Below are 23,342 nucleotides of genomic sequence, written 5' to 3'. Positions count from 1 at the left end.
CCCTTCAGGCCATCTTCCTCTGTCTCCTTCCAGCTCCACCCCCCGCTGTCCCCCTGCATCCTGCATCCCTGTTGTGAACGGTGGGGGCTAATATCGAGAAGCAGAAGCAAGTGCATTGGATGCTTTGGGGGCTCTCTCAGGGACTTTATCTTCCTCTTGCCGTCTTATCATTTTGTGCCCAAATGCCCTGTTTCTGCTTCCCCGGGAAATCACTCAGCCGTGCCTGTCCTCCGGAGACTTGGTATGTGCAAGTTGTCAGGGAAGTTGCCGTGCCTTATAAAGGCATTATTCTGGGGCCACCGTGGGAAAGGGGAGTGAAACCCAAATTATGAAGTAAGTGTTAAGTAGCTGTTGAATTAATTAGAGATTTCAAAATGTGGTCTGACATTAATGAGCTGTGAAAGCAACAAAGAAGAAGCAGGACTTTCCTGGTGGTCCAGTGGTTAAGACTCTGCGCTCGCAATACAGGGGGTGTGGGTTCGATGCCTGGTCAGGGAACTAAGATCCCATGTGCCATGTGGTGTGGCCCCCCCGCCCAAAAAAAAAAGAAAGAAAGGAAGAAAAAAAACAGGAAGACGCTGCCGGCCAAATCCTCACGAGCTGGTGTCCAGTTATCCACATCCTGATTTTGCTGGAGGCCGTCTCATCTACCAGAGAGATGAACAATGGCCTTTTGCTGGTTCACTGTTGCCAAGCCTGAGTACACTTAAGACAAGCCCATCTGGGGGCTCCATCCTCCAGCTCTTCATCAGGATGCCCGTGATGTGTCAAGTACTCTTCTAAGGTGTAGTGAAAACCAGCTAAAAATCCTAATTCTCCTGGAGCTTATTCTAGTAGGGAAGAGAGACAGAAACAAGACATATAAGTAAATATATACAGATTACGTTGTTTTATTGCGCTTCTCAGATATCGCGTAGTTTTACAAATTGAAGGTTTGTAATGCAACCCTGCATTGTCAAGATGATGGTTAGCATTTTTTAGCGTTCAAGTGTTTTTTTACTTAAGATATGTACATTGTTTTCTTAGACATGCTATTGCACACTTAATAGACTACAGTATAGTGCAAACATAACTTTTATATATACTGGGAAACCGGAAAATTCGTGTGACTCACTTTATTGCAATCCGCTGTACTGTGGTGGTCTGGAACCCAACCCACGATATCTCGGAAGTGTGACTGTACCATGTTAGGTAGTAAGACGTGCTTAGTAGAAAAATAAGAAAAGAGAAATAAGTAGTGTGGAGATGGGGAGTAAGGGGGTGCAATTTGAGATGGTATATCCAGAGAAGGCATCACTGAGAAAGTGGCTTTTGAGCAAAGACTTGAAGGAAGTGAGGGAGCTAGTCACGTGGAAAGAGGGTTCCAGAAAGAGGAAAGGTCACAGACAGAGTTCCTGAGGGCACACTTACTGTGTAGTACGTTTGATGGGTTCTAGATAAGCAAGGAAGGCAGAGTGAGCAAGGGAAAACGTGGTGGGAGATGAGGCCAGGGAAGGGACAAATTGTAGAGATCCTTGTAGAACAGCGCAAGAACCTGAACTTGTACCCTGAGCGAGATGGGACGCCTTGGGAGGATGTCCCATTCAGCAAAGAAATGGCCTCATCTGACAGTTTTTAACAAGATCACTTTGGCTGCTGTGTTGAGAAAGGAGTGAGGGGAATGTTGAGGGGAGGGAGACAGAAGCAGAAGCGAGGGGACCAGGTAGGAGGCTGTTAAATGTAGTCCAGGCAAGAGGTGACGGTGGCTTAGACCAAGATGCTGATGGTGGTGATGGCACAAAGTGTCAGATTCTCATGATATTTGGAGTGTGGTGGAAAGGATTTGCTGACTGATTGGATGTGAGACGTGAGAGAAGGAGGAACATCGAAGACGATGCCACAGTTTCTGGATTGAAGAAAGAGAAGAATGGCATTGTCATTACTGAGATGGGGGAGGAGGTCTGGATGAGAATAATTTTGGTAAATTTAGCCATGTTAAGTTTGAGATGCAGTTAGACACCCAGGTAGGCAGACATATCAAGTAGGCAGTAGGATGTACGAGTCTGGGTTCAAGGGAGAGAGATGAGCATCCCGGGAATCATTGGTATAAGTTTAAGCTATGAGATGGGATGAGATCACCAAGGGAGTGAGCTCAGGTAGAAAATAAAACACGTTCAAGGACTAAGCCCTGGGACACTTTGATGTTTAGAGGTCAGGGAGATGAAGAGAAATCCCAGCAAAGAATACTAAGGTAAGAGAGGCAGCAGCCTGGAAGCCAGATGAAAAAGATGTTTCAAGGAGGAGCTGTCGGCTCCATCAAATCCTGCCATAGGTCAAGTCAGATCAGGGCCGAGAATGAACCAGTGGTTTAGCATGAAGTAACCTGTGGCAGTCGTTGTGACCTTGGTAAGAGTAGATGAGAGTAGTCTGAGTGGAATGTGAGTAACTGAGGCTGGATTGAAGGGATCCTGGGAAGAAGGAAATTGATGACATCAAGAATAAACTCTTGTGGGCTTCCCTGGTGGTATAAGTTTAAGCTATGAGATGGGATGAGATCACCAAGGGAGTGAGCTCAGGTAGAAAATAAAACACGTTCAAGGACTAAGCCCTGGGACACTTTGATGTTTAGAGGTCAGGGAGATGAAGAGAAATCCCAGCAAAGAATACTAAGGTAAGAGAGGCAGCAGCCTGGAAGCCAGATGAAAAAGATGTTTCAAGGAGGAGCTGTCGGCTCCATCAAATCCTGCCATAGGTCAAGTCAGATCAGGGCCGAGAATGAACCAGTGGTTTAGCATGAAGTAACCTGTGGCAGTCGTTGTGACCTTGGTAAGAGTAGATGAGAGTAGTCTGAGTGGAATGTGAGTAACTGAGGCTGGATTGAAGGGATCCTGGGAAGAAGGAAATTGATGACATCAAGAATAAACTCTTGTGGGGCTTCCCTGGTGGCGCAGTGGTTGAGAGTCCGCCTGCCGATGCAGGGGACGCGGGTTCGTGCCCCGGCCCGGGAAGATCCCACATGCCGCGGAGCGACTGGGCCCGTGAGCCATGGCCGCTGAGCCTGCGCGTCTGGAGCCTGTGCTCCGCAACGGGAGAGGCTGCAGCAGTGAGAGGCCCGCGTACCGCAAAAAAATAAAATAAAAAAATAAACTCTTGCAAGGAGTTTGTTATAATAGGAAGGACAGAAATGGAGTGGCAGTTGGAAGGGGAAGGGAGGCCAAGGTGGGAGTTTAAGGTGAGAGAAATCCTAGCTAGTTTAGATGCTGATGGAATAATCTAGTAGAGACTGGGGAATGTGTTGGTGCAGGAGAGAGAAAAGAAAATTGCTGATTGCAGTTTCTTTCAGAAGGCAGGAGGGCGTGGAGTCCAGAATGCAGCGTTTAGGAAGAGGGGTTGGCCTTAACCAGGAGCAGTGGTGTACATCCCACGCCCGGCAGCAGGAGGCAAGAGGAGGTACAAGGCCGATGGGGGCCATGGTGGGCTGAGGGTGGTTGTGGGAGTGTTCTGTTGATTGCTTCCACTTTCTCAGTGAAATAGGAACTCAGGTTATCATCTGAGAGTGAGGAGAAAGGTGGAGTAAACTGTTTAGAAAACTCTTATCTAAGAGAATGGGAGAATGGATGGAATGGGGAAATGTGGTATGACTGTTTGGAGGCATCCAGGCTGACCTCAAAGTGGTGACTGTGACTTTAAAATGGGACCAGGCAGCCATTTGGTGGCATGTTTTCCTTCAGCCCCATCCTGCAGGTACAGGCTGGGGAGTAAGCAGACAGCTGGATTTAACCAAGATCGTGGTTTAGCTTAGTCAAGGGAATTTCTAGAGCAGAACAAAGAGATTTGAGGTTGAATGCAAGGGAAAAGTTGTAGTGATTGCCCATGGTTTCCAAGTTGGGTGAGGGAGGAACCAGGGCAAAAGTCAAGGAACAGGAGGTCGGGGTGTTGGAGGGATCATCTGTTGGTTGATGAAATTTCCAAGATTCATGGCAGGAGTTCCATAGCGTTGGAGCAGATGACAGTGAGCAAAACCTAAGACGTTCAAGGAGTCGGGGATGTGACTAAGGGGAATTGCCTGCGAGAAGGATGGGTACAGGTAGGATCCGAAGGTGGGGGCTTCACGTAGGTGGGGTTTTAGGAAGGGCAGAGGAGCAGTGGTGTGAAAGTTGGATGGAAATAAAAAAGCATCTACCAACCTCCCAGCACAACAGGGTGAAGAGTGTGGGGAGAACACAGTCCCTACTTGAGATGGCTACAGGGGAAGGGGTCCCTCGGGGAGAGCCAGCTCTCAGTTAGAGTGAAGATGAAGGGGAAGTTCCCAGAAGAGGCTGAGGATGGGGGGATTTTGCACTTGACTGACTGTGGGTTCAAGAGGAACAGTGGAAGCAGTCAGAGATCCAGGGAGCATTAGATTCTGAGGGAGGAGGGAGACCTAGGCTTCTTCTGTGACTTTCTCTGGATTCCAAAGTCCCAGGACAGGATGGTTTCCCTGTGAGCATCTTGCATCTTACTACTCCCGGGTCGCGGGTATGGTTCTATTAATTCCTGGGCTTTCTTGGCAAGCAGGCAGCATCACGCCCACTCGTGTCCAGGTCTCTCCTTGACACCTGGTTGCGCCCAGCCAAGGTGGCATATTGCTGTGCTCTTGCCCTAAGGAAGCCCTCACCCCCTGGCTAATTGTGCTCAGTGGGGTCTGTTGAGGAGGAGAGAGCTGGGGAGAAAACCCCCAGCTGAGCTGCCAGGAGCAGTGTTTCCCAAGCTTCGGTGACGTTGGTACTATTTTTAGTAAATGATTTTTTGTAAACATACTTACCTTTTTTTCCTTACAGAAATATCTTTTTAAAAGAAACTCACAAGAAGAAACCTGCCACAATGAAAACATTATTGTAAATGATAAATATAGAGCCAGAACAGTGAAAGTTTTAATATTATACATCCTTGCATAACCCCAAATCATCTCATTTGCCACTTGGGGAAGTGAGTGAACCTGCGGATGGCTGAGACTCAGGACTCCCTCTTCCTTCCGAGGCTCCCCGCATGGGTGTCCTCCCACTACTGATCTCTGTGGTTTACTGATCCCTGACTTTCCTGCTCACCCCTGGGGTGTACATGCAGGAGAACCAAAAGCTGAATCACCAGCCTGAGAAGGGCGTTTCTCTAATGTGCGGGGTAAGGTTTCCAGTACGGGGGCGCGGCCCCTGCAGAGGCCCAGCATGGGAAGGAGTGTGCGCTTCCAGGGAGTGAGACACCTGCGGGAGGGGGAGAGGCTGCTGCACGTGGTTGGGTACAAATATAAAATCTGGGTCTTCTTGTGGGAGCAGCGTGAAGCTTCTAGGGGACTTAAGGGGGGATGTAGAATGATCAGATTTAAGTTTTTAAAAAGCTCCCCTGTCAATTGTGCATAGAAGGGATTGGAGGGGCAACTGGATGGAGACACTGGGAGAGGCCTGGCCGAGGCCACGTGAGACCTGGTGGCCCAGAATGAGATGGCAGTGGCAGTGAAGGATGGAAGGGTAGAGCGCTAAGGAAGGTCTAGGAGGTGAGAGGTGCAGGACCTGGTGCTTGTCTGACTGTGGCTTGCTGCAGGGACTGGGGACCAGCGTCTGTGTGGTGTGGCTTGGTGGATGGTGGTGACATGCACCGAGATGAAATAGAGTTGAGATTGGAGAGAACGGGTGGATTTGTTTCACACAGTCTGACCTTGAGGTTGGTGTGCGGCATCTAAAGAAAGACGTCTCCCAGTTAGGGACGTGGGTCTGGAGCTTGGAGGAAGACGAGTGGGAATGAGATGGGAACTTGATCAGGAGCCTGTGCCTCAGGTGTGACCGTGGAGGCTGGTGGTGTCTCCCAGCCTCTCCTGGTCACCGTGACCTTGGTATGTGACTGATGGGCACCAGTGTCCACCTGCCATCCAATAGGAACAGTAAGTTCCACTACTGGTTAGAGGCTGGACTGAGAATTCTTCCTCCGAAATAAAGCAAAATACAGTGTGGGTTTTGATACTAATGATCATTGAGATGCAGACAGAGTCTTTTTTTTTCTTTGTCCTCCTCCCTCTCCCTTCTCCTCATCCTTGTTTTTCTTCTCTGCTGCTGCTTCTCTCTTGTCCATTGCGGTGGCATCTGGAAACCAACACTGACATTTTACATAAAAGTGTAAACATTTCATGTAGGCACATCACTGTAACAGAAAGGTCACGCTGTGGGATGTCCTTTCTGCACCCCACGTGGAGAGTGGAGGGACACTTCTGAAAAGCCATGAAACTCTGTGTCCTTCACTTTACAGAGTCACATGCCGCTCGTAATCGTATTTGGGAAGCAGAGATGCATGCTTAAGCAGAGTACAGTTATTATTTGTAAGTCTTATTTGCGCCGCTAGATTAAGATTTTCCCTTCTGGAGAAATTTACGTGCTAAATCACTTTTCGTTAATTTTTAAATTATTTGAAACAAATTTAAACAAACAAATTTTTGAATTATTTTAAACAATTTGTTTAATTTGAAGCAAATTATTTTTTTAAGATGCATTTTTAATTAACAATTTTAAAGAAATTTTTTAAGAACAATTATATGATTGTTTTATTGGGTTTTTTTTGAATTTTTGAATTCTATTTTATTTATTTTTTTATACAGCAGGTTCTTATTAGTCACCAATTTTATACACATCAGTGTATATACATTAAACAAATTATTTTAAACAAATAAGAGGAAACCGATTTTTCCTCCAACTAATGCTGATTTGTTTTGTTTTTCCTGGTTAACAGATCACTGTCCTGGATGAGACGTGGACCGTATTCAGGCGTTACAGTCGTTTCCGAGAAATGCATAAAACATTGAAGTTGAAGTATGCAGAGGTGAGTTACGAAATGATTATCTCCAATTACGAACATTTGTTTTATAAAGTAAATGAGTTGATTGCATTATCAATCCCCCCCCCCTTCTCTTTAGGTATTAGCTTGTAAGTGTCACCAAGTTTTATTTCAATTACTCGTCTTTCAAAGATAGGTTTTTAATTTTTGTCCTCTGTTCCATTTGTATTCTACACAATTCAGACATTTTTTGAACACAAAATTTTGAGTGATAGTAAAGCAACAGTAAATGAATTCTACCTTTTTCATAAATTTTACAGTGTATTTTAAGTAAATATTTTAATCAATTTACAACTTCTCAGGCATGAGTGAGACCTATTAAAATAAAATAGTAATAAGTTTTTCAGTATAGATTTGCCCTTTTTTCTCTTAAAAAAGATTGCTTTAATGCTTAGACTTCCACATAATGAGGAGTAAAGTCATAAAAGTTAATTTGCCCTCACACGTGGAGGGGAGGTAGACAGTAAATACGGAAGTATCTAGAAGCAAGGAGGCATTTCATCTGATAAGATATCCAGAGTGTATTGATACGTTAGTAATCTTTTAAAAAATTTTTGGACAAAGACTGGTTTTTAAAATACTTTTAAGCAAAGAAAGGTATTCCTAAAATTAATGTGTATCTTCCAAGTGAATGTATTCTTATTATTTTTTTGTTTGTTTATTTTTGCTTCAACTAAAGGAAACCTTGTACAGGCACAGCTCTTTGGGCATTTTGATTTGAACTGACTACAAATCAGTCAATAATCGTTGTCTATTTAGCCTGCTTTCCCTAAGTATGGCTTTTCACTGCATGTTTATAGTGTCTTGTGATATTCTAAAAAATAGTTTAGTCAGACATGTGTCCCTGATTTGTTTCATGTTAATTGCATAATGTTTCCTTAACACCTCCATGGCCTCTAAGCTCCCTTGTCTGATACACAATATAAAGAGAAATACCTTTGGGTAGATAAAGTGGTTCCTTGACGTGTAAAAGAATCTAGGGTCCAGGAAAAAATTGAGCTGTCATTGAAATTCTGTTGTTAAGTTATCATAATAGGATTCGATTAAAAACTGAAGAAGATTCAGGTATGAATTTTAGCTCAGTGTGTTCCCAAGAGGCTTTAGTTCCAGAAGCAACTACATCAAAGTCAATTTATTAAGTTTGTCTCTGCAATTTACTCTTCATGTCCCAAGTTAGTTTTGACAATAACAAGAGGTAATTGTATACATATTAAATGTATAGAGCAACTGGTTTTTCAGGTGAGCTTTGCAGCTCGTTAACTGCTTGATTATAAGTTACTACATCAGTACTTTAATAATGTACAGATTTTCATATTAACTTGCTAACTTCCCACAGTGTAGTTGGAAAAAAACAATTTACTTGAGAAAAAGGATACAAACTTTACCAGGATTTATATATCTATATATGTATGTAGGTATAAATTCATTCCATGATTTATTTCATATCAGCTCTTTCAGTGCCATTAGTTCAATGCCATTCTGCATAGGCACATTTTTCTAAACTCTAGTAATACAGTAGTGGACAAGAAGAACAAAAGTGTGTTCTCTTATATATCTTAAATTTATATCAGGACAGACTGACAATAAACCAGGAAAATATAATAATAACTAACAGCTAAAAAGTATGCTTGCTAAGTTGCAGTTACCATTTTAAGTGAGGTATATGCATTATCGGAAAAATATCAATAAAATGTGATGGGCAGAACGTGTTGGACACTTTAGTATAAGGACGTTGCAGGGTTGGGCTCTCTGACAAAATGGCATTTTAGTTGAAATATGAGATGAGAGATATTTAAATAAATTTGCTTAGCAATAATAGGTCTAATCAGCGTTTTTAAAGAAAACTTTGGAGCAAACAGAAGCAGTCTTTAAAGATATAATAGAAGAAAACTTACCTGAGTTTAATAATGACGTGAACCTGTGAACTGAAGTGGTTGTCTGCTACCAGACAAAATTAATGAACAGAGATGATCACACATGTAAAATTATTTTCAAGGGGCAAAAGGGTGTGGTTACATACATGCTGAAAAAATTAAGTGGCCTTCAAATGAAGAAAATCGAGCTGGTTTCCTCCTTCATTTGGTCATAAATCTGTATTGAGCAGCCCCACACTGTGCATACAATTGTGAGCAAGACAGCGACATCCCTCCTCTCATGCAGCAGAGAAAATGAGCAATAAACAGACAAACAAAGCCCAGTAAATAAGAGGATTTTAGGTAATGTTAGGTGCCATGGAGAAAATACAAGGCAATGTGATAGTGTGGCCTGAGAGCTGGGCAGTGGGCTGCTTTAGATGTGCAGCTAGAAAGGGTGATCTTGGGGTGAGACTGAGCTGAGATCTGAATGCTGAAAAGAAGAGAGGTGTGAAGATCTGGAGGTGAGCACAGCTGAAGGTGAGGGAGCAGCAAATGCAAAGGCCCTGGGATGGGACCAAGCTCAGCGTGTTTCCAGAATGAGAAGACCCAGGGAGTGGCCAGTGTGGTAAAGAGGAGGGCAGGGGCCTGACCACGTGGCACCATGAACCTGAGTCTGAGTGCTGTGGGAAACCACTGGATGATATTTAAGAAGGTCTGGACGTTGAAACCCAGCTGGAATTTCCATTCTGTTCATAGAGGACTTCTCCCAGAAACCCCTTTCCTGAAGACAGACTCGTGGTCTAAATGGTAACGAAGATGGGAAGTTGCTTTTCCACACTGAGTCCAGCTTTCTGACTTACAGTTTCTTTCTTAAAAGGACAAAAAACCGTTATGAAAGGGGAACTACAGACATGTGTACATGTATTTGAAAGAGAAGAGAGAATGTGAATAGTGGTTGAAACCATGTGGTGAGATCCTAAAACAAGCACCCCTGGAGACAGGGAAGCTGAGCTAATTACAAACCCTGCAGGGCTGCCCAGGTGCCACAGAGCTTTTCCTTGGCCACAGCTCTGACGAACTCCTCCTCCCAATTCACTGAGCGCTTCCTGCCCGGCTGTGCTGCGCCTTTGACATTCATGGTCTCTGTGGTAGGAACGAGAGACTCGCCTCTTGTGACACAACCCGTGAGCAGAAGCCCAGGCAGTTCATCTCTATTTCCTATCTCTAACCAAACAATATTATCGAAACAGAACCGGGGAGAAACATTATCTCTAAGCACACAGTAGCATGTCATTCTAGATGGTGATAAATCTTATTTTAGTGAGAGGACAGCATCGTCCATTTAACATTTTCAAGTTGAAGCTTAAATATCAAGATAAATATCAGGTTTATTTTTTTCGTTAAGTTGACATTTCTTTTGTGCAGCCTCACTTCACATCGTCTTACTTGCTGAGTGTTTGTTGGGACTTGAGGTCAATAATCTGTATTCATCAGTTATGATCCATCTTATAATTGTTCATATAATTGTATATAATGTCAATCTTCTTGAAGTAATTAGCTACCTCCAAATGGGGTAGCTGTTTGGCCTGACAACATCCTGGAAATTATTGGACTTGTTAAAGACAGTATTTCTTCAGGAAAGAAAGCCAAAGGGTTCATATGGAAGAATGCTGAAAGTTTCCTCTCGGGGAATGGCTGTTTCATAGCCAAGTGGGGACAAGTTTTATTTACCTCATCCCTTCACCGCATTGGACTCATTATTTCTATGGAATTAGAAAATAGAAAACTACTCTTGCTGTCTTAATTGCATAACAAAATGGTTGGTGAACATTTTTTAAATGATACGTATTCAATTTATCTAGTCATACAAGGTTCCAAATCCTTAATCAAGCTGAAAAAATACTGAAAAAACACACTTGAATTCAGTATATCCAGAATTTGTGCTATACTTACCAAGATAGAGAACGTTTATTCACCTCAAAACTGTAGATTTGGTTATAGCTTTTAATCTTTTGGAACTTTGTCTAAAGTTACGTCCTACTCATTCCCATTTCATTGTGGAGTCTTAGTCATGTTTTCCTGGGCATAGACCTCTAAAGGAGTTTGATGTGACAGTTCCTTTTATGGAGGTTTTTTTTTCTTTCAGTAGTCCTTTTTTCTCCAGATAATAAGTTACATGTTTATGGTTAAAGACTGAAATTATTCAAAGATATATACATAGAATGTGAAAGTTTCTCTTAATCTGATCCTCAGAAGTAACCATTTGCAGTGCCCTCAGGAGGTCTTCTTGGGTCCAACTAAACATTCAGACTCACAGGACTCCCATAGGCCACGCTTGGCACCGGGTGACCCAGGGACGAAGTAAGACAGAGATCACTGCTTCCCGGCAGGGCCGAGGCACGGAGGGGGTCTGGCAACAGCGTCCACTGCAGTCCACACAGCTGTCCAGATGCTGTTCTCTTTGCGCCACCTCTCGCAGGTAATAGCTTAGGTGGTAGGAGAGGAGCCCCACGTGGGGAAGATTCGAGAAGCACTCTGCCATAGAATCCTATGTAACAGGAGAGCCACTTCCTCTGGGCACAACTCCCTGGGCAGAACGTCCAGAGTCCCCGTGAGGGACATGTTGAGTTACAGGAGTCCCCTCACTCAGAGAAGCCTTACGCTATGGCTTCCTACCAAATAGCTCTCGTTTCCCTGGTCCACAAACAATTTATCGGTTTATCAAGCAATTTATCATTTTCCCGTGAGCAATGGTACCAAGTTGGCATAACACTTGATCAGGTTCCCAGAATCCTCTTGATGGACATACGAGTAGTTTCCAGAGTTTTGCTGCTATGAGTACTTTGCTGTGGACATTCTGGAAGATATCAACATGTCTGCAAGTGCAGACTTGCTCCATGAAGAAATTTTGTAATTGCTCAACTGTGGTTAAAGACTTAATTTACAAAAAACCAAGATTAGGAAAGAACACACAGAAACTGGGTGGGCTGAGAGCACTGAGGGCCTTCACCCCCATTAGTGAGAGGGTTTTAAGAATTCCTTAACCATCATTCATCTAAGTCTTTTCATCTCCCTGTTGACTCACATTCATTTGCTTATTTATTTACTATAATGTCTCCTTAAGGAGAATGATGTCAGCTGAAGGGCCTCCAAGGGATACTTTATATTCACTCGGGTGGTGAACCAATTAAAGCAAGCAGGGTTGTTGATTATTAGGTATAACATATGTCTGTGAAGAAAATAGAAGGAACCTAGGGGTTATTACAGGCAAAGTGAACTTACGAAGTGAAAGGATGAGAAGTCAGTGGATTCTCTGAAACTCTGCGGTGTGGGGATTGAAGATAGGGATAAAGCAGAAATCAAAGAAAAATTTAATGCATTATTTTGTACGGTGACAAATTTCAGAATAAAAAAAAGAAAACTAAATTATCTGCCCTGAATAATACTGGAAGAAGAACAGATTGCCTGCGGTGACTGGGCTCGTGTGTAAGCGATGTGCTCCTTCTGTTTCCAGATTCACTGTGTGAGTGGGTTGAGCTCTCACCAGAGGTGCTGCATTATTCAAGGTTTTTAAAATTGTTTTATTTTTATTTATTTATGTTCTTTCAGCTTAGCATTTTTTTCTGGATTCTAAATAGCTTCGCCTTCTGTTTTGAATTAGTTTGTCCTCTTTATACGCTGACATGTGTTGTGCAAGATGGCTCCTCCTGGCTTTCCTTCTCTGTGCCCGTTCGCTGACCTTGTGTAGAATCTTCATCAGATTAAAAACCCTGTGTTTTCAGACTCCACATCCGTAAAATGATCATGCCACAGCTAGTTTGCAAAAGATTGTGAGAGCCTCAGATGAAATATGTTATTGAAAGTAACCACAAAGTATTGTGCAGCATCTGCCGGAGAGCATGCCTTTGAAATTTGGTCATGGAAATCATTGCCTCAGTGCTCTTTATCTGTATGAAAACTATGCATTTTCCACTCTATTAAAATCAGTATAATCCTTTTAAATATCAATCAAGTTATGTGCCCAGAAACAGAGCCCCAGTAAGTGTCGTCTTCTCTTTTCTCTACGGATGAGGCAGAGTTACTATTGATGTCTAGTGTCCATGAAGTTTACCTGTGGATCCAGGTCGTAGTCTGAGAGTCAGTCAGGACAAAAACATAGCCATCAAGAAGCTGAAAAGAAAGGACTATTTTAAAACCACAGCCCCTTTCAGCCATTAGAATGAATGAATAGTGAAGACCTAGTGTTCTATCCCCTTCCCCCCCTTTTGGATGAGTGGTCTGGTGGGCTCTGAATGTATTTCACGAAGTGGTAAGACATGGGGCTGGAAGAACAGAGGGTCACTGAGAGAGCTGCTCCTTCTAGCAGGTCCAGAGATGCCAACCCCTGTCTGATTTGTAGAGCACTTTCTTTTAGTACAGTTAACAAGGAGACTTCCCTCCTGAGTGCTGGAGCCTAATGGGCTCCGGAGAATCATCTCACAGTGAAAGCAGTTACGCATTGGAATCGATTGTTCAGGGCCCTTTTATAATCTTAGCTAATAGTGATTCTGAAGCAGGTTTGTGCTTCTGCCCAGAGGCAGGAGGACGAACCATGAAAATGGGATATTTTATGTATTAAAATGTACAATCTAAATAAATGCTAAGGGAACTTGACTGCCCATGTGTGGTGAGAGCCTAAGTTACTGGGACAGGTGTGTTGCCTGTCTGCATCATAACTGAGTTATCACAGTGAGTCTTCAGAGTCCCTAAGTGTCAGACAGGATCAGCCTCCATCAGCCATATCCCCAGGGGAGCTCCTTTCTCCCTGTTACGGAGCTAAGGGAGAAAAATATTTTCAGAGCCTTCGAGTAAAGCATGAAAGATTGCTGTGTTAGAGCAACTGTTCAGCCTCACATCTGGCAGTGTCTGGGTGCCCGGTAAATACCATTGGGAGAGAAGAAAACGATTAGGGCAAGAGCTTATGTAATTTGTATATGAACTTTCAGTTTGTACTGATAGAACCATTTTTAACCTTCTTTATTTCCCAAGTAATTTTCCCAAAGTAGCACCAAAAAAGGGAAAGAAAAGAAACTGGCTATTGGCCTTGTATTTGTCTTAGACAGCCATTTACCATCCATCACTGAAATGCATTCTAAACAGTTTTATAACCAGCATTCCAAATTTAATATAAAAATTGCAAATCTACCCACCACCCAAATTATAATGCTACCAACCACAGCCACAGGGAGCATTCAGTAAACCTTAGATAAATTCAGCCGCACCAAGCGTTCAGCCTCCTTGGATTTTTAAATAGCACACAGCTATGTAGGCAAAAATAGAATGCTGCCAGCTTCCTGACCTGGTACGTTATCAGAGGCCCACTTACCTCACTGTATGGCTGGTATCATATGATTCTCTCTACCTGATAGATAATCAGTTTTTAAATAACTTCTTTCAAAGGTGGGTTGGGGAGCAAAAGGCACCAATTAGCTGGGAAGCTTTTCTGAGACATGTGGATCCAGGACCCAAACTAGGAAATTCTAATTCAGGAAGTCTGACATGGGATCTGAGAGTGTGTGTAGTTAGGGAAAAAAATATTCCCCAAATGATGCTCTCTGGACCGTTGGTTAAGACGCTGCCTGTCATTTCTTTTGCATCCACCTTGGGAGCATTATTGATTTTTCATTATTACAGTCATTGTTATAGATCACCAAATCTAAAAGGTGATTTCCAGTGACAAGTAATCTTGTCAAAATTAATGACAGGCACATTTAAACCTAGACAATGAAAACATGTTGATTGCCTCTTTGATCACCAAAGACTATGAAACATAGACTTGTACCAGGCTTTCCTCTCCCACCAGCAGGGGAACTTCTGTAAGAGTGGGCTGGAACCACTTGCACATTATGAGACAATCAAGTACTCCAAGGGGCCTTAAAGATTGGGTAGTCCGGTTTTTCATTTTAGAAATGAGGAATCATATCCCCAGGGAGGGTTTTGTTCAAAGTCACATCAAGACTTGGGGCCCAGGCAAGGTTCGTGTCTCCTGACCTCTAGTCCTTCTCTTTCTCCTGAGTCTCCATGACCATGTTCACTCAAGGAGGGGGAGTTTTCAGAGTTCTCCAGATGAGCCCAGAAAGAAGAAAATCTCTTCCCTAGAAAAATCTGTTATATAGCGAGACCCCATGGATGAAAACTAGAAATGGGGTTCCTTCTATTGAATGTCATGGCAATGACAGGTTCCTGTCACGTCTCAGTCCCTGAAAGGGACAATTTAGCATCACAGTAACGGATGGAAAATACAAGCATTTGAGTTAATTCAACTGCATAATTATTCGTAAAAATGCAATATGAAATTCTCACAGATCTGAAATGTTTCTCACTTTGAAAAATTGTTGGGACATCTATTAAAGTTCTCAAATCTGTCTTCATTGGCTCATACCTAAATAAAATTGATACTGGCTTTGGGAGGAGTGGGATTTTATTTTATTTTGTTTTTTTATACCAAATATAACAAAGTCAGGGCAGTCCTAAGTATTGATACATTTCCAAATGTGGTTTTGTACCTAGGACCTCGCCAAGTTTTAGCACTTCAGTGATGACGGGACAGCAGCTTCTGTTGGTGGAATGTCCTAGTTATAATTGCTGGCTGTTCCACGTGGACCACCAGCAAAGGATTCTGCCTTGTTCATTGAGCAGCTCCTTAATGAGAGTCTAGAATGTACCAGGCTCTGGGCGAGGCACATAGCATGTGCTCGTAAATAGTGCATGGTACGCTCACATTACCATATCAAAGGTCTACGGGAGCTCATGGCTCCTTTGATAACCCATCTAGGTTGCCCTGCAGAGTTGCCGCTTCATGCCTCTAACAAATCAAACTGGGAGAATTACTTATTTGTTTGTGAGTATATTTGTCAGTGACAGCTGTTCTTATAAGGCCTTGGGAGCTGCTATTAATTTTGAGTAGTCAGAAATGCTTCCATCTAGTCAGCTGGGAGAGATACGGCAGCCCTTTGATGAGTTCTCATTATTTGTATTCCTCAAAAGCTGGAGTGGCTGAAATTTACAACCACAAACCTGTAGAGCGTGGGTGTTTCAAATGCTGGCTGTTGTCAGGTAGGTGCGTCTACTGGCAAAAGACAGGTTAAAGCTGATTTGACCATATAGATCGGCCGTATAGAATTTTTCTCTCTAATCTTTAAAAACTGGATACTGGTTAGGTAGCCAAATATTACAGGAGTAAAGAAAATACCTAGTAAATGAGGAATGACAATAAAGTGCACTTTTATTGGGTGGTAACAAAAGTCAGATGTTTTCCTTTCATTAGTAAAGATTCCATACTTTATTACTGTTGTTGTTCTCAATTGTTCTCAGTTTCCCTTCAGTGATTTATAATCCAGCGTTAGCTGCTTAATTGTTGTAAAATCATAAAAGATAGGCAAGACTTTTTATTGCTCACTTTAATTTCTTTTCTATATTAGGGCTGCCATTATTTATATACAAAGGAACAACGATGCCATATATCAAAACCTATGCTGTCTGTTGCCGTCAGGACCACCTGGCTAACCTAAAAAGTGAACTTGGCTAAGAGAAAAAGACTTTTAATAAAAGCAAACTTTTCCATTACATTTAATTTGTCTCCTTGATGGCAGCAGACTGGCCGACCTATCTTATTCTAATGTAATAAACATTGAAGTCAGGATTTGAGCGTGGTGACTCTTAGAAGAAATCAGGCTGTGTCAGTTCACTGGGAATCAGAAAGGGAAAAGCCAGCTTGTAGATGAAAATTTCACTCTGAGGTCATTAAGATCATTAAGAAATATTACAAAGCAACAGAGAATGCTGACTGTATTTCTAATATCTATACATATACATATAGCTAGCCAACTTGATGAATAAATGGATACTCCATGCTTTTATTTTCCCAAAACTGAGATTCACAAATAATTCCATAAACTGGCTATGCTAGTTCTATAAGGAGCCACTGCCTTTTCTTACTTCATTGATAATTCTTCATATAGAGCTATTGTTCAGCCTGAAAGTTATGGGCTTGTTTCTCGAACATGCAAAATAAAGTTGACCACTTGGATTTTTAGACTCCACAGGCAGCAAAGAAGGGCAAGACAAATTTCATTGGAAATCAGTGAGCCTCAAAATTACTGATCTCATTTTTTTAATGGCTTCTGTTTAAGTCCTTTTGTCTTTAGAATATGCTTTCTTTATTGAATTGCAGAATAAGCTTGGCATTATTTCTCTTAGGCCAAAGAAATGTGCTATTTTAATTCTCATTTGTTTCCTGTGTTTTACTCAGCATAATCAGATTTCATAATCACACAAAGTAAGCCATAGGGCTATTGTTCAGTTTTCTTCCAGTGTTCTCTAGGCCTATCATGTCTCTTACAAATATCCAATATATTTGACCTCAGTCATCATTTTTAACTTTAATGTACAGTTTTCTCATAAGAGCTTAATTGTCTTTGCATCATTTCCCACTCCTGCTGTAAGGATAATGGTTATAGCAGGAAGTGGTACAGTTTTATGGGTTTTCTCATGAATACTGCATTCCCGTTTGTTTCTGCCATTTTTCTATTCTACAACCTTTGAAAAGTAACATTTCATTATTATATTGGGCTCTATTTTACCTGTACACGTTTCCCTTACTTCAAATAAGAATGCTGTGAAGATTTTACGGGAAGAAAGGTACACTTCTCAAAAGCAATATAGCCAAGTTAATAGGTAAAATATCTCCATGGTATCTAAAGTGCTACTTGTAACTCAGCATAGAGAGATTTTAATCATCAGTACCTGAGATATAGAATTTCAGAGCTGGAAATGGAAATATCTCAGTTCAACTCCTTCATTTTTAACAGATGATGAAACTAAGAACTAGAGATATTATACAACCACCTCTTTGCTGAGCTGAGACTTGAAATCTGATGCCCCAAATCCCAGGTTATTAAAAGAAAAAGCCATATGGTGTTAATTTAACTGTTCCATTAAATATGTAAAAAAAAAAAAATCACTTTTTATTGTTTCTATAAAAATGATGCATGCTCATTTATACAAGTTTCACATAATATAAGAAGCAACAGATTATTCAAAATCATTCTCTAAATATAATTAAATTACCATTTAATGAACATTGCTTTAAGTACTTAAATGAATAGGCACAGATAACAGAATGGACATGTGGAGTGATACAAAGAAATTAAAATGAGACAAACAAGAACAGGAAGAAAGAATGAAATAACATCATAACATTGGGTTCAAACTAGATATGCTATTTTTAATTACAGACATTAAATTTAATTTTACTTGAATTTAATGGAAGTGAAAGAAACTCAAGTAAAACTGAAGAAATTGATGACATTCAAATTAAATTTTTCTCCACCACAACCTCTAAAATTTATGTGACATTAAGAACAAAGATTATAAAAACCATTAAAACAGTAGTTGCTACTTCTCCTGTGGTGTGTTTCCATTTTATAAATTATCAGTGTTGTTTCGCTCTTATAAATGATCAATTGACATGGGCAGGTTCAAGATGGCGGAGTAGAAGGACGTGCACTCATTGCCTCTTGTGAGAGCACTGGAATCACAGCTAACTGCTGAAAAATCATCGATAGGAAGACATTGGAACTCACCAAAAAAGATACCCCACACCCAGTGACAAAGGAGAAGCTGCAGTGAGATGATAGGAGGGGCGAAATCACGATGAAATCAAATTCCACAACTGCTGGGTGGGTGACTCACAAACTGGAGAACAATTATACCACAGAAATCCACCCACTGGAGTAAAGGTTCTGAGCCCCACATCAGGCTTCCCAACCCGGGGGGGGGGGGCGTCTGGCAACAGGAGGAGGAATTCCCAGAGAATCAGACGTTGAAGGCTAGCGGGATTTGCAGAGGTGGGGGGTGGCTGTGGCTCACTGCGGGGGACAAGTACACTGGCAGCAGAAATTCTGGGAAGTACTCCTTGGCATGAGCCCTCCCGGAGTCCGAAATTAGCCCCACCAAAGAGCCTGTAGCATCCAGTGCTGAGTCGCCTCAGGTCAAACAACCAACAGGGAGGAAACTCAGCCCCACCCATCAGCAGACAAGTGGATTAAAGTTTTACTAAGCTCTGCCCACCACCAGTCCCTCCCAGCAGGAAGCTTGCACAAGCCTTTTAGATAGCCTTATCCACCAGAGGGCAGACAGCAGAAGCAAGAAGAATTACAATTCTGCAGCCTGTGGAACGAAAACCACATTCACAGAAAGATAGACAAAACGAAAAGGCAGAAGACTATGTACCAGATGAAGGAACAGGATAAAACCCCAGAAAAAACAACTAAATGAAGTGGAGATAGGCAACCTTACAGAAAAAGAATTCAGAAAAATGATAGTGAAGATGATCCAGGACCTCGGAAAAAGAATGGAGGCAAAGATCGAGAGGATTCAAGAAATGTTTAACAAAGACCTAGAAGAATTAAAGAACAAACACCTGGAAGACTTAAAGAACAAGCAAACAGAGGTGAACAACAAAATAACTGAAATGAAAAATACACTAGAAGGAATCAATAGCAGAAAAACTGAAGCAGAAGAATGGGTAAGTGACCTGGAAGACAGAGTGGTGGAATTCACTGCCGTGGACCAGAATAAAGAAAAAAGAGTGAAAAGAATTGAAGGCATCCTAAGAGACCTCTGGGACAACATTAAACGCACCAACATTCACATTATAGCGGTCCTGGAAGAGAGAGAGAGAGGACCCAAGAAAATATCTGAAGAGATTATAGTTGAAAACTTCCCTAACATGGGAAAGGAAATAGCCACCCAAGTCCAGGAAGCGCAGAGCTGCCCAGGCAGGATAAACCCAAGGAGAAACACACTGAGACACATAGTAATCAAGCTGACAAAAATTAAAGACAAAGAAAAATTATTAAAAGCAACAAGGGAAAAGGGAACTCCCATAAGGTTAACAGCTGATTTCTCAGCAGAAATGCTACAAGACAGAACGGAGTGGCATGATATATTTAAAATGATGAAAGGGAAAAACCAACAACCAAGATTACCCAGCAAGGATCTCATTCAGATACGATGGAGAAATCTAAAGCTTTACAGGCAAGCAAAAGCTAAGAGAATTCAGCACCACCAAACCAGCTCTACAACAAATGCTAAAGGAACTTCTCTAAGTGGGAAACACAAGAGAAGAAAAGGACCTGCAAAAACAAACCCAAAACAATTAAGAAAATGGTAATAGGAGCATACATATTGATAATCACCTTAAATGTGAATGGATTAAATGCTCCAACCAAAAGACACAGGCTTGCTGAATGGATACAAAAACAAGACCCATCTATATGCTGTCTACAAGAGACCCACTTCAGACCTAGGGACACATACAGACTGAAAGTGAGGGGATGGAAAAAGATATTCCATGCAAATGGAAATCAAAAGAAAGCTGGAGTAGCAATACTCATATCAGACAAACTAGACTTTAAAATAAGGAATGTTACAAGAGACAAGGAAGGGCACTACGTAATGATCAAGGGATCATTCCAAGAAGAAGATATAACAATTATAAATATATATGCACCCAACACAGGAGCACCTCAATACATAAGGCAAATGCTAACAGCTATAAAAGAGGAAATCAACAGTGACACAGTAATAGTGGGGGACTTTAACACCTCACTTACACCAATGGACAGATCATCCAAAATGAAAATTAATAAGGAAACGCAAGCTTTAAATGACGCAATAGACCAGATAGATTTAATTGCTATTTATAGGACATTCCATCCAAAAACAGCAGATTACACTTTCTTCTCAAGTGCGCAGGGGACACTTCCCAGGATAGATCACATCTTGGGTCACAAATCAAGCCTCAGTAAATTTAAGAAATTTGAAATCATATCAAGCATCTTTTCTGACCACAACGCTATGAGATTAGTAATGAATTACAGAGAAAAAAAAGGAACAAACACATGGAGGCTAAACAATACGTTACTAAATAACCAAGAGATCACTGAAGAAATCAAAGAGGAAATCAAAAAATACCTAGAGACAAATGACGACGATCCAAAACCTATGGGATGCAGCAAAAGCATTTCTAAGAGGGAAGTTTATAGCTATACAAGCCTACCTCAAGAAACAAGAAAAACCTCAAATAAACAATCTAACCTTACACCTAAAAGAACTAGAGAAAGAAGAACAAACAAAACCCAGTTAGCAGAAGAAAAGGAATCATAAAGATCAGAGCAGAAACAAATGAACTAGAAACAAAGAAAACAGTAGCAAAGATCAGTAAAACTAAAAGCTGGTTCTTTGAGAAGATAAACAAAATTGATAAACCATTAGCCAGACTCATCAAGAAAAAGAGGGAGAGGACTCAAATCAATAAAACTAGAAATGAAAAAGGAGAAGTTACAACAGACACCACAGAAATACAAAGCATCCTAAGAGACTACTACAAGCAACTCTATGCCAATAAAATGGAAAACCTGGAAGAAATGGACAAATTCTTAGAAAGGTATAACCTTCCAAGACTGAACCAGCAAGAAACAGAAAATATGAACAGACCAATCACAAGTAGTGAAATTGAAACTATGCTTAAAAATCTTCCAACAAACAAAAGTCCAGGACCAGATGGCTTCACAGGTGAATTCTATCAAACATTTAGAGAAGAGCTAACACCCATCCTTCTCAAACTCTTCCAAAATATTGCAGAGGAAGGAACACTCCCAAACTCATTCTATGAGGCCACCATCACCCTGATAGCAAAACCAGACAAAGATACTACAAAATAGGCATTACAGACCAATGTCACTGATGAATATAGATGCAAAAATCCTCAACAAAATACTAGCAAACAGAATCCAACAGTACATTAAATGGATCATACACCATGATCAAGTCGGATGTATCCCAGAGATGCAAGGATTCTTCAGTGTACTCAAATCAATCAGTGTGATACACCATATTAACAAATTGAAGAGTAAAAACCATATGATCGGGCTTCCCTGGTGGCGCAGTGGTTGAAAGTCCGCCTCTGATGCCGGGGACACAGGTTCGTGGCCCGGTCTCGGAACATCCCACATGCTGTGGAGCAGCTAGGCCCGTGAGCCATGGCCGCTGAGCGTGCACGTCCAGAGCCTGTGCTCCACAACGGGAGAGGCAACAACAGTGAGAGGCCTGCGTACCTCAAAAAAAAAACCAAACACCATACGATCATTTTAATAGATGCAGAAAAAGCTTTTGACAAAATTCAACGCCCGTTTTTGATAAAAACTCTCTGGAAAGTGGGCATAAAGGGAACCTACCTCAACATAATAAAGGCCATATATGGCAAAGCTACAGCAAACATTTTCAATGGTGAAAGACTGAAAGCATTTCCCCTAAGATCAGGAACAAGACAAGGATGTCCACTCTTGCCACTCTTATTCAACATAGTTTTGGAAGTCCTAGCCATGGCAATTAGAGAAGAAAAAGAAATAAAAGGAATACAAATTGGAAAAGAAGAGGTAAAACTGTCACTGTTTGCAGTTGACATGATACTATACATAGAGAATCCTAAAGACACCACCAGAAAACTACTAGAGCTAACCAATGAATTTGGTAAGGTTGCAGGATACAAAATTAATGCACAGAAATCTCTTGCATTCCTATACACTAACAACGAAAAGTCAGAGAAATTAAGGAAACAATCCCATTCACCACTGCAACAAAAAGAATAAAGTACCTCGGAATAAACCTACTTAAGGAGGTAAAAGACCTGTATTCAGAAAACTATAAGACACTGATGAAAGAAATCAGAGATGACACAAACAGATGGAGAGATATACCATGTTCTTGGATTGAAAGAATCAATATTGTGAAAATAACTGTACTACTCCAGGTAATCTACAGATTCAGTGCAATCCCTATCAGATTACCAATGGTATTTTTTACAGAATTAGAACAAAAAATTTTAAATTATGTATGGAGGCACAAAAGAAAGACCCTGAATAGCCAAAGCAATCTTGAGGGAAAAAAGACGGAGCTGGAGGAATCAGACTCCCTGACTTCAGGCTATACTGCAAAGCCACAGTAATCAAGACAGTGTGGTACTGGTGCAAAAACAGAAATATATGTCAGTGGAACAGGAGAGAAAGCCCAGAGATAAACCCATGCACCTGTGGTCAACTAATCTGTGACAAAGGAGGCAAGGATATACAATGGAGAAAAGACAGTCTTTTCAATAAATGGTGCTGGGATAGCTGGACAGCTACATGTAAAAGAATGAAATTAGAACACTCCCTAACACCATACACAAAAATAATCGCAAAATATATTAAAGACCTAAATGTAAGACCAGACACCATAAAACTCTTAGAGAAAAACATAGGAAGAACACTCTTTGACATAAATCACAGCAGGATCTTTTTTGACTCACTTCCTAGAGTATTGGAAATAAAAACAAAACAAAACAAACAAATGGGACTTAATGAAACTTAGAAGCTTTTTCACAGCAAAGGAGACTATGAACAAGATGAAAAGACAATCCTCAGAATGGGAGAAAATATTTGCAAACAAATCAACGGATGAAGGATTAATCTCCAAAATATATAAACAGCTCATGAAGCTCAATATTAAAGAAATGAACACCGCAATCCAAAAATGGGCAGAAGACTTAAATAGACGTTTCTCCAA

General features: G+C 41.3%; 1 protein-coding gene across 1 annotated transcript in view; it reads left to right on the top strand.

Moving 5' to 3' along the window:
* Positions 1–23,342, top strand: part of KIF16B (kinesin family member 16B) — a 277,180-nt gene that overhangs the window by 198,622 nt on the left and 55,216 nt on the right. Inside the window, exon 24 of the mRNA XM_007451451.1 lies at positions 6,733–6,822. Coding sequence (XP_007451513.1) covers positions 6,733–6,822 — 90 coding nt within the window. The remainder of the gene's footprint in view (positions 1–6,732; positions 6,823–23,342) is intronic.

Source organism: Lipotes vexillifer, unplaced genomic scaffold, assembly GCF_000442215.2.
Source record: "Lipotes vexillifer unplaced genomic scaffold, Lipotes_vexillifer_v1.1 scaffold670, whole genome shotgun sequence".
NCBI classification, from domain to species: Eukaryota; Metazoa; Chordata; class Mammalia; order Artiodactyla; family Lipotidae; genus Lipotes; species Lipotes vexillifer.
This window is presented reverse-complemented; position numbering and strand designations above follow the sequence as displayed.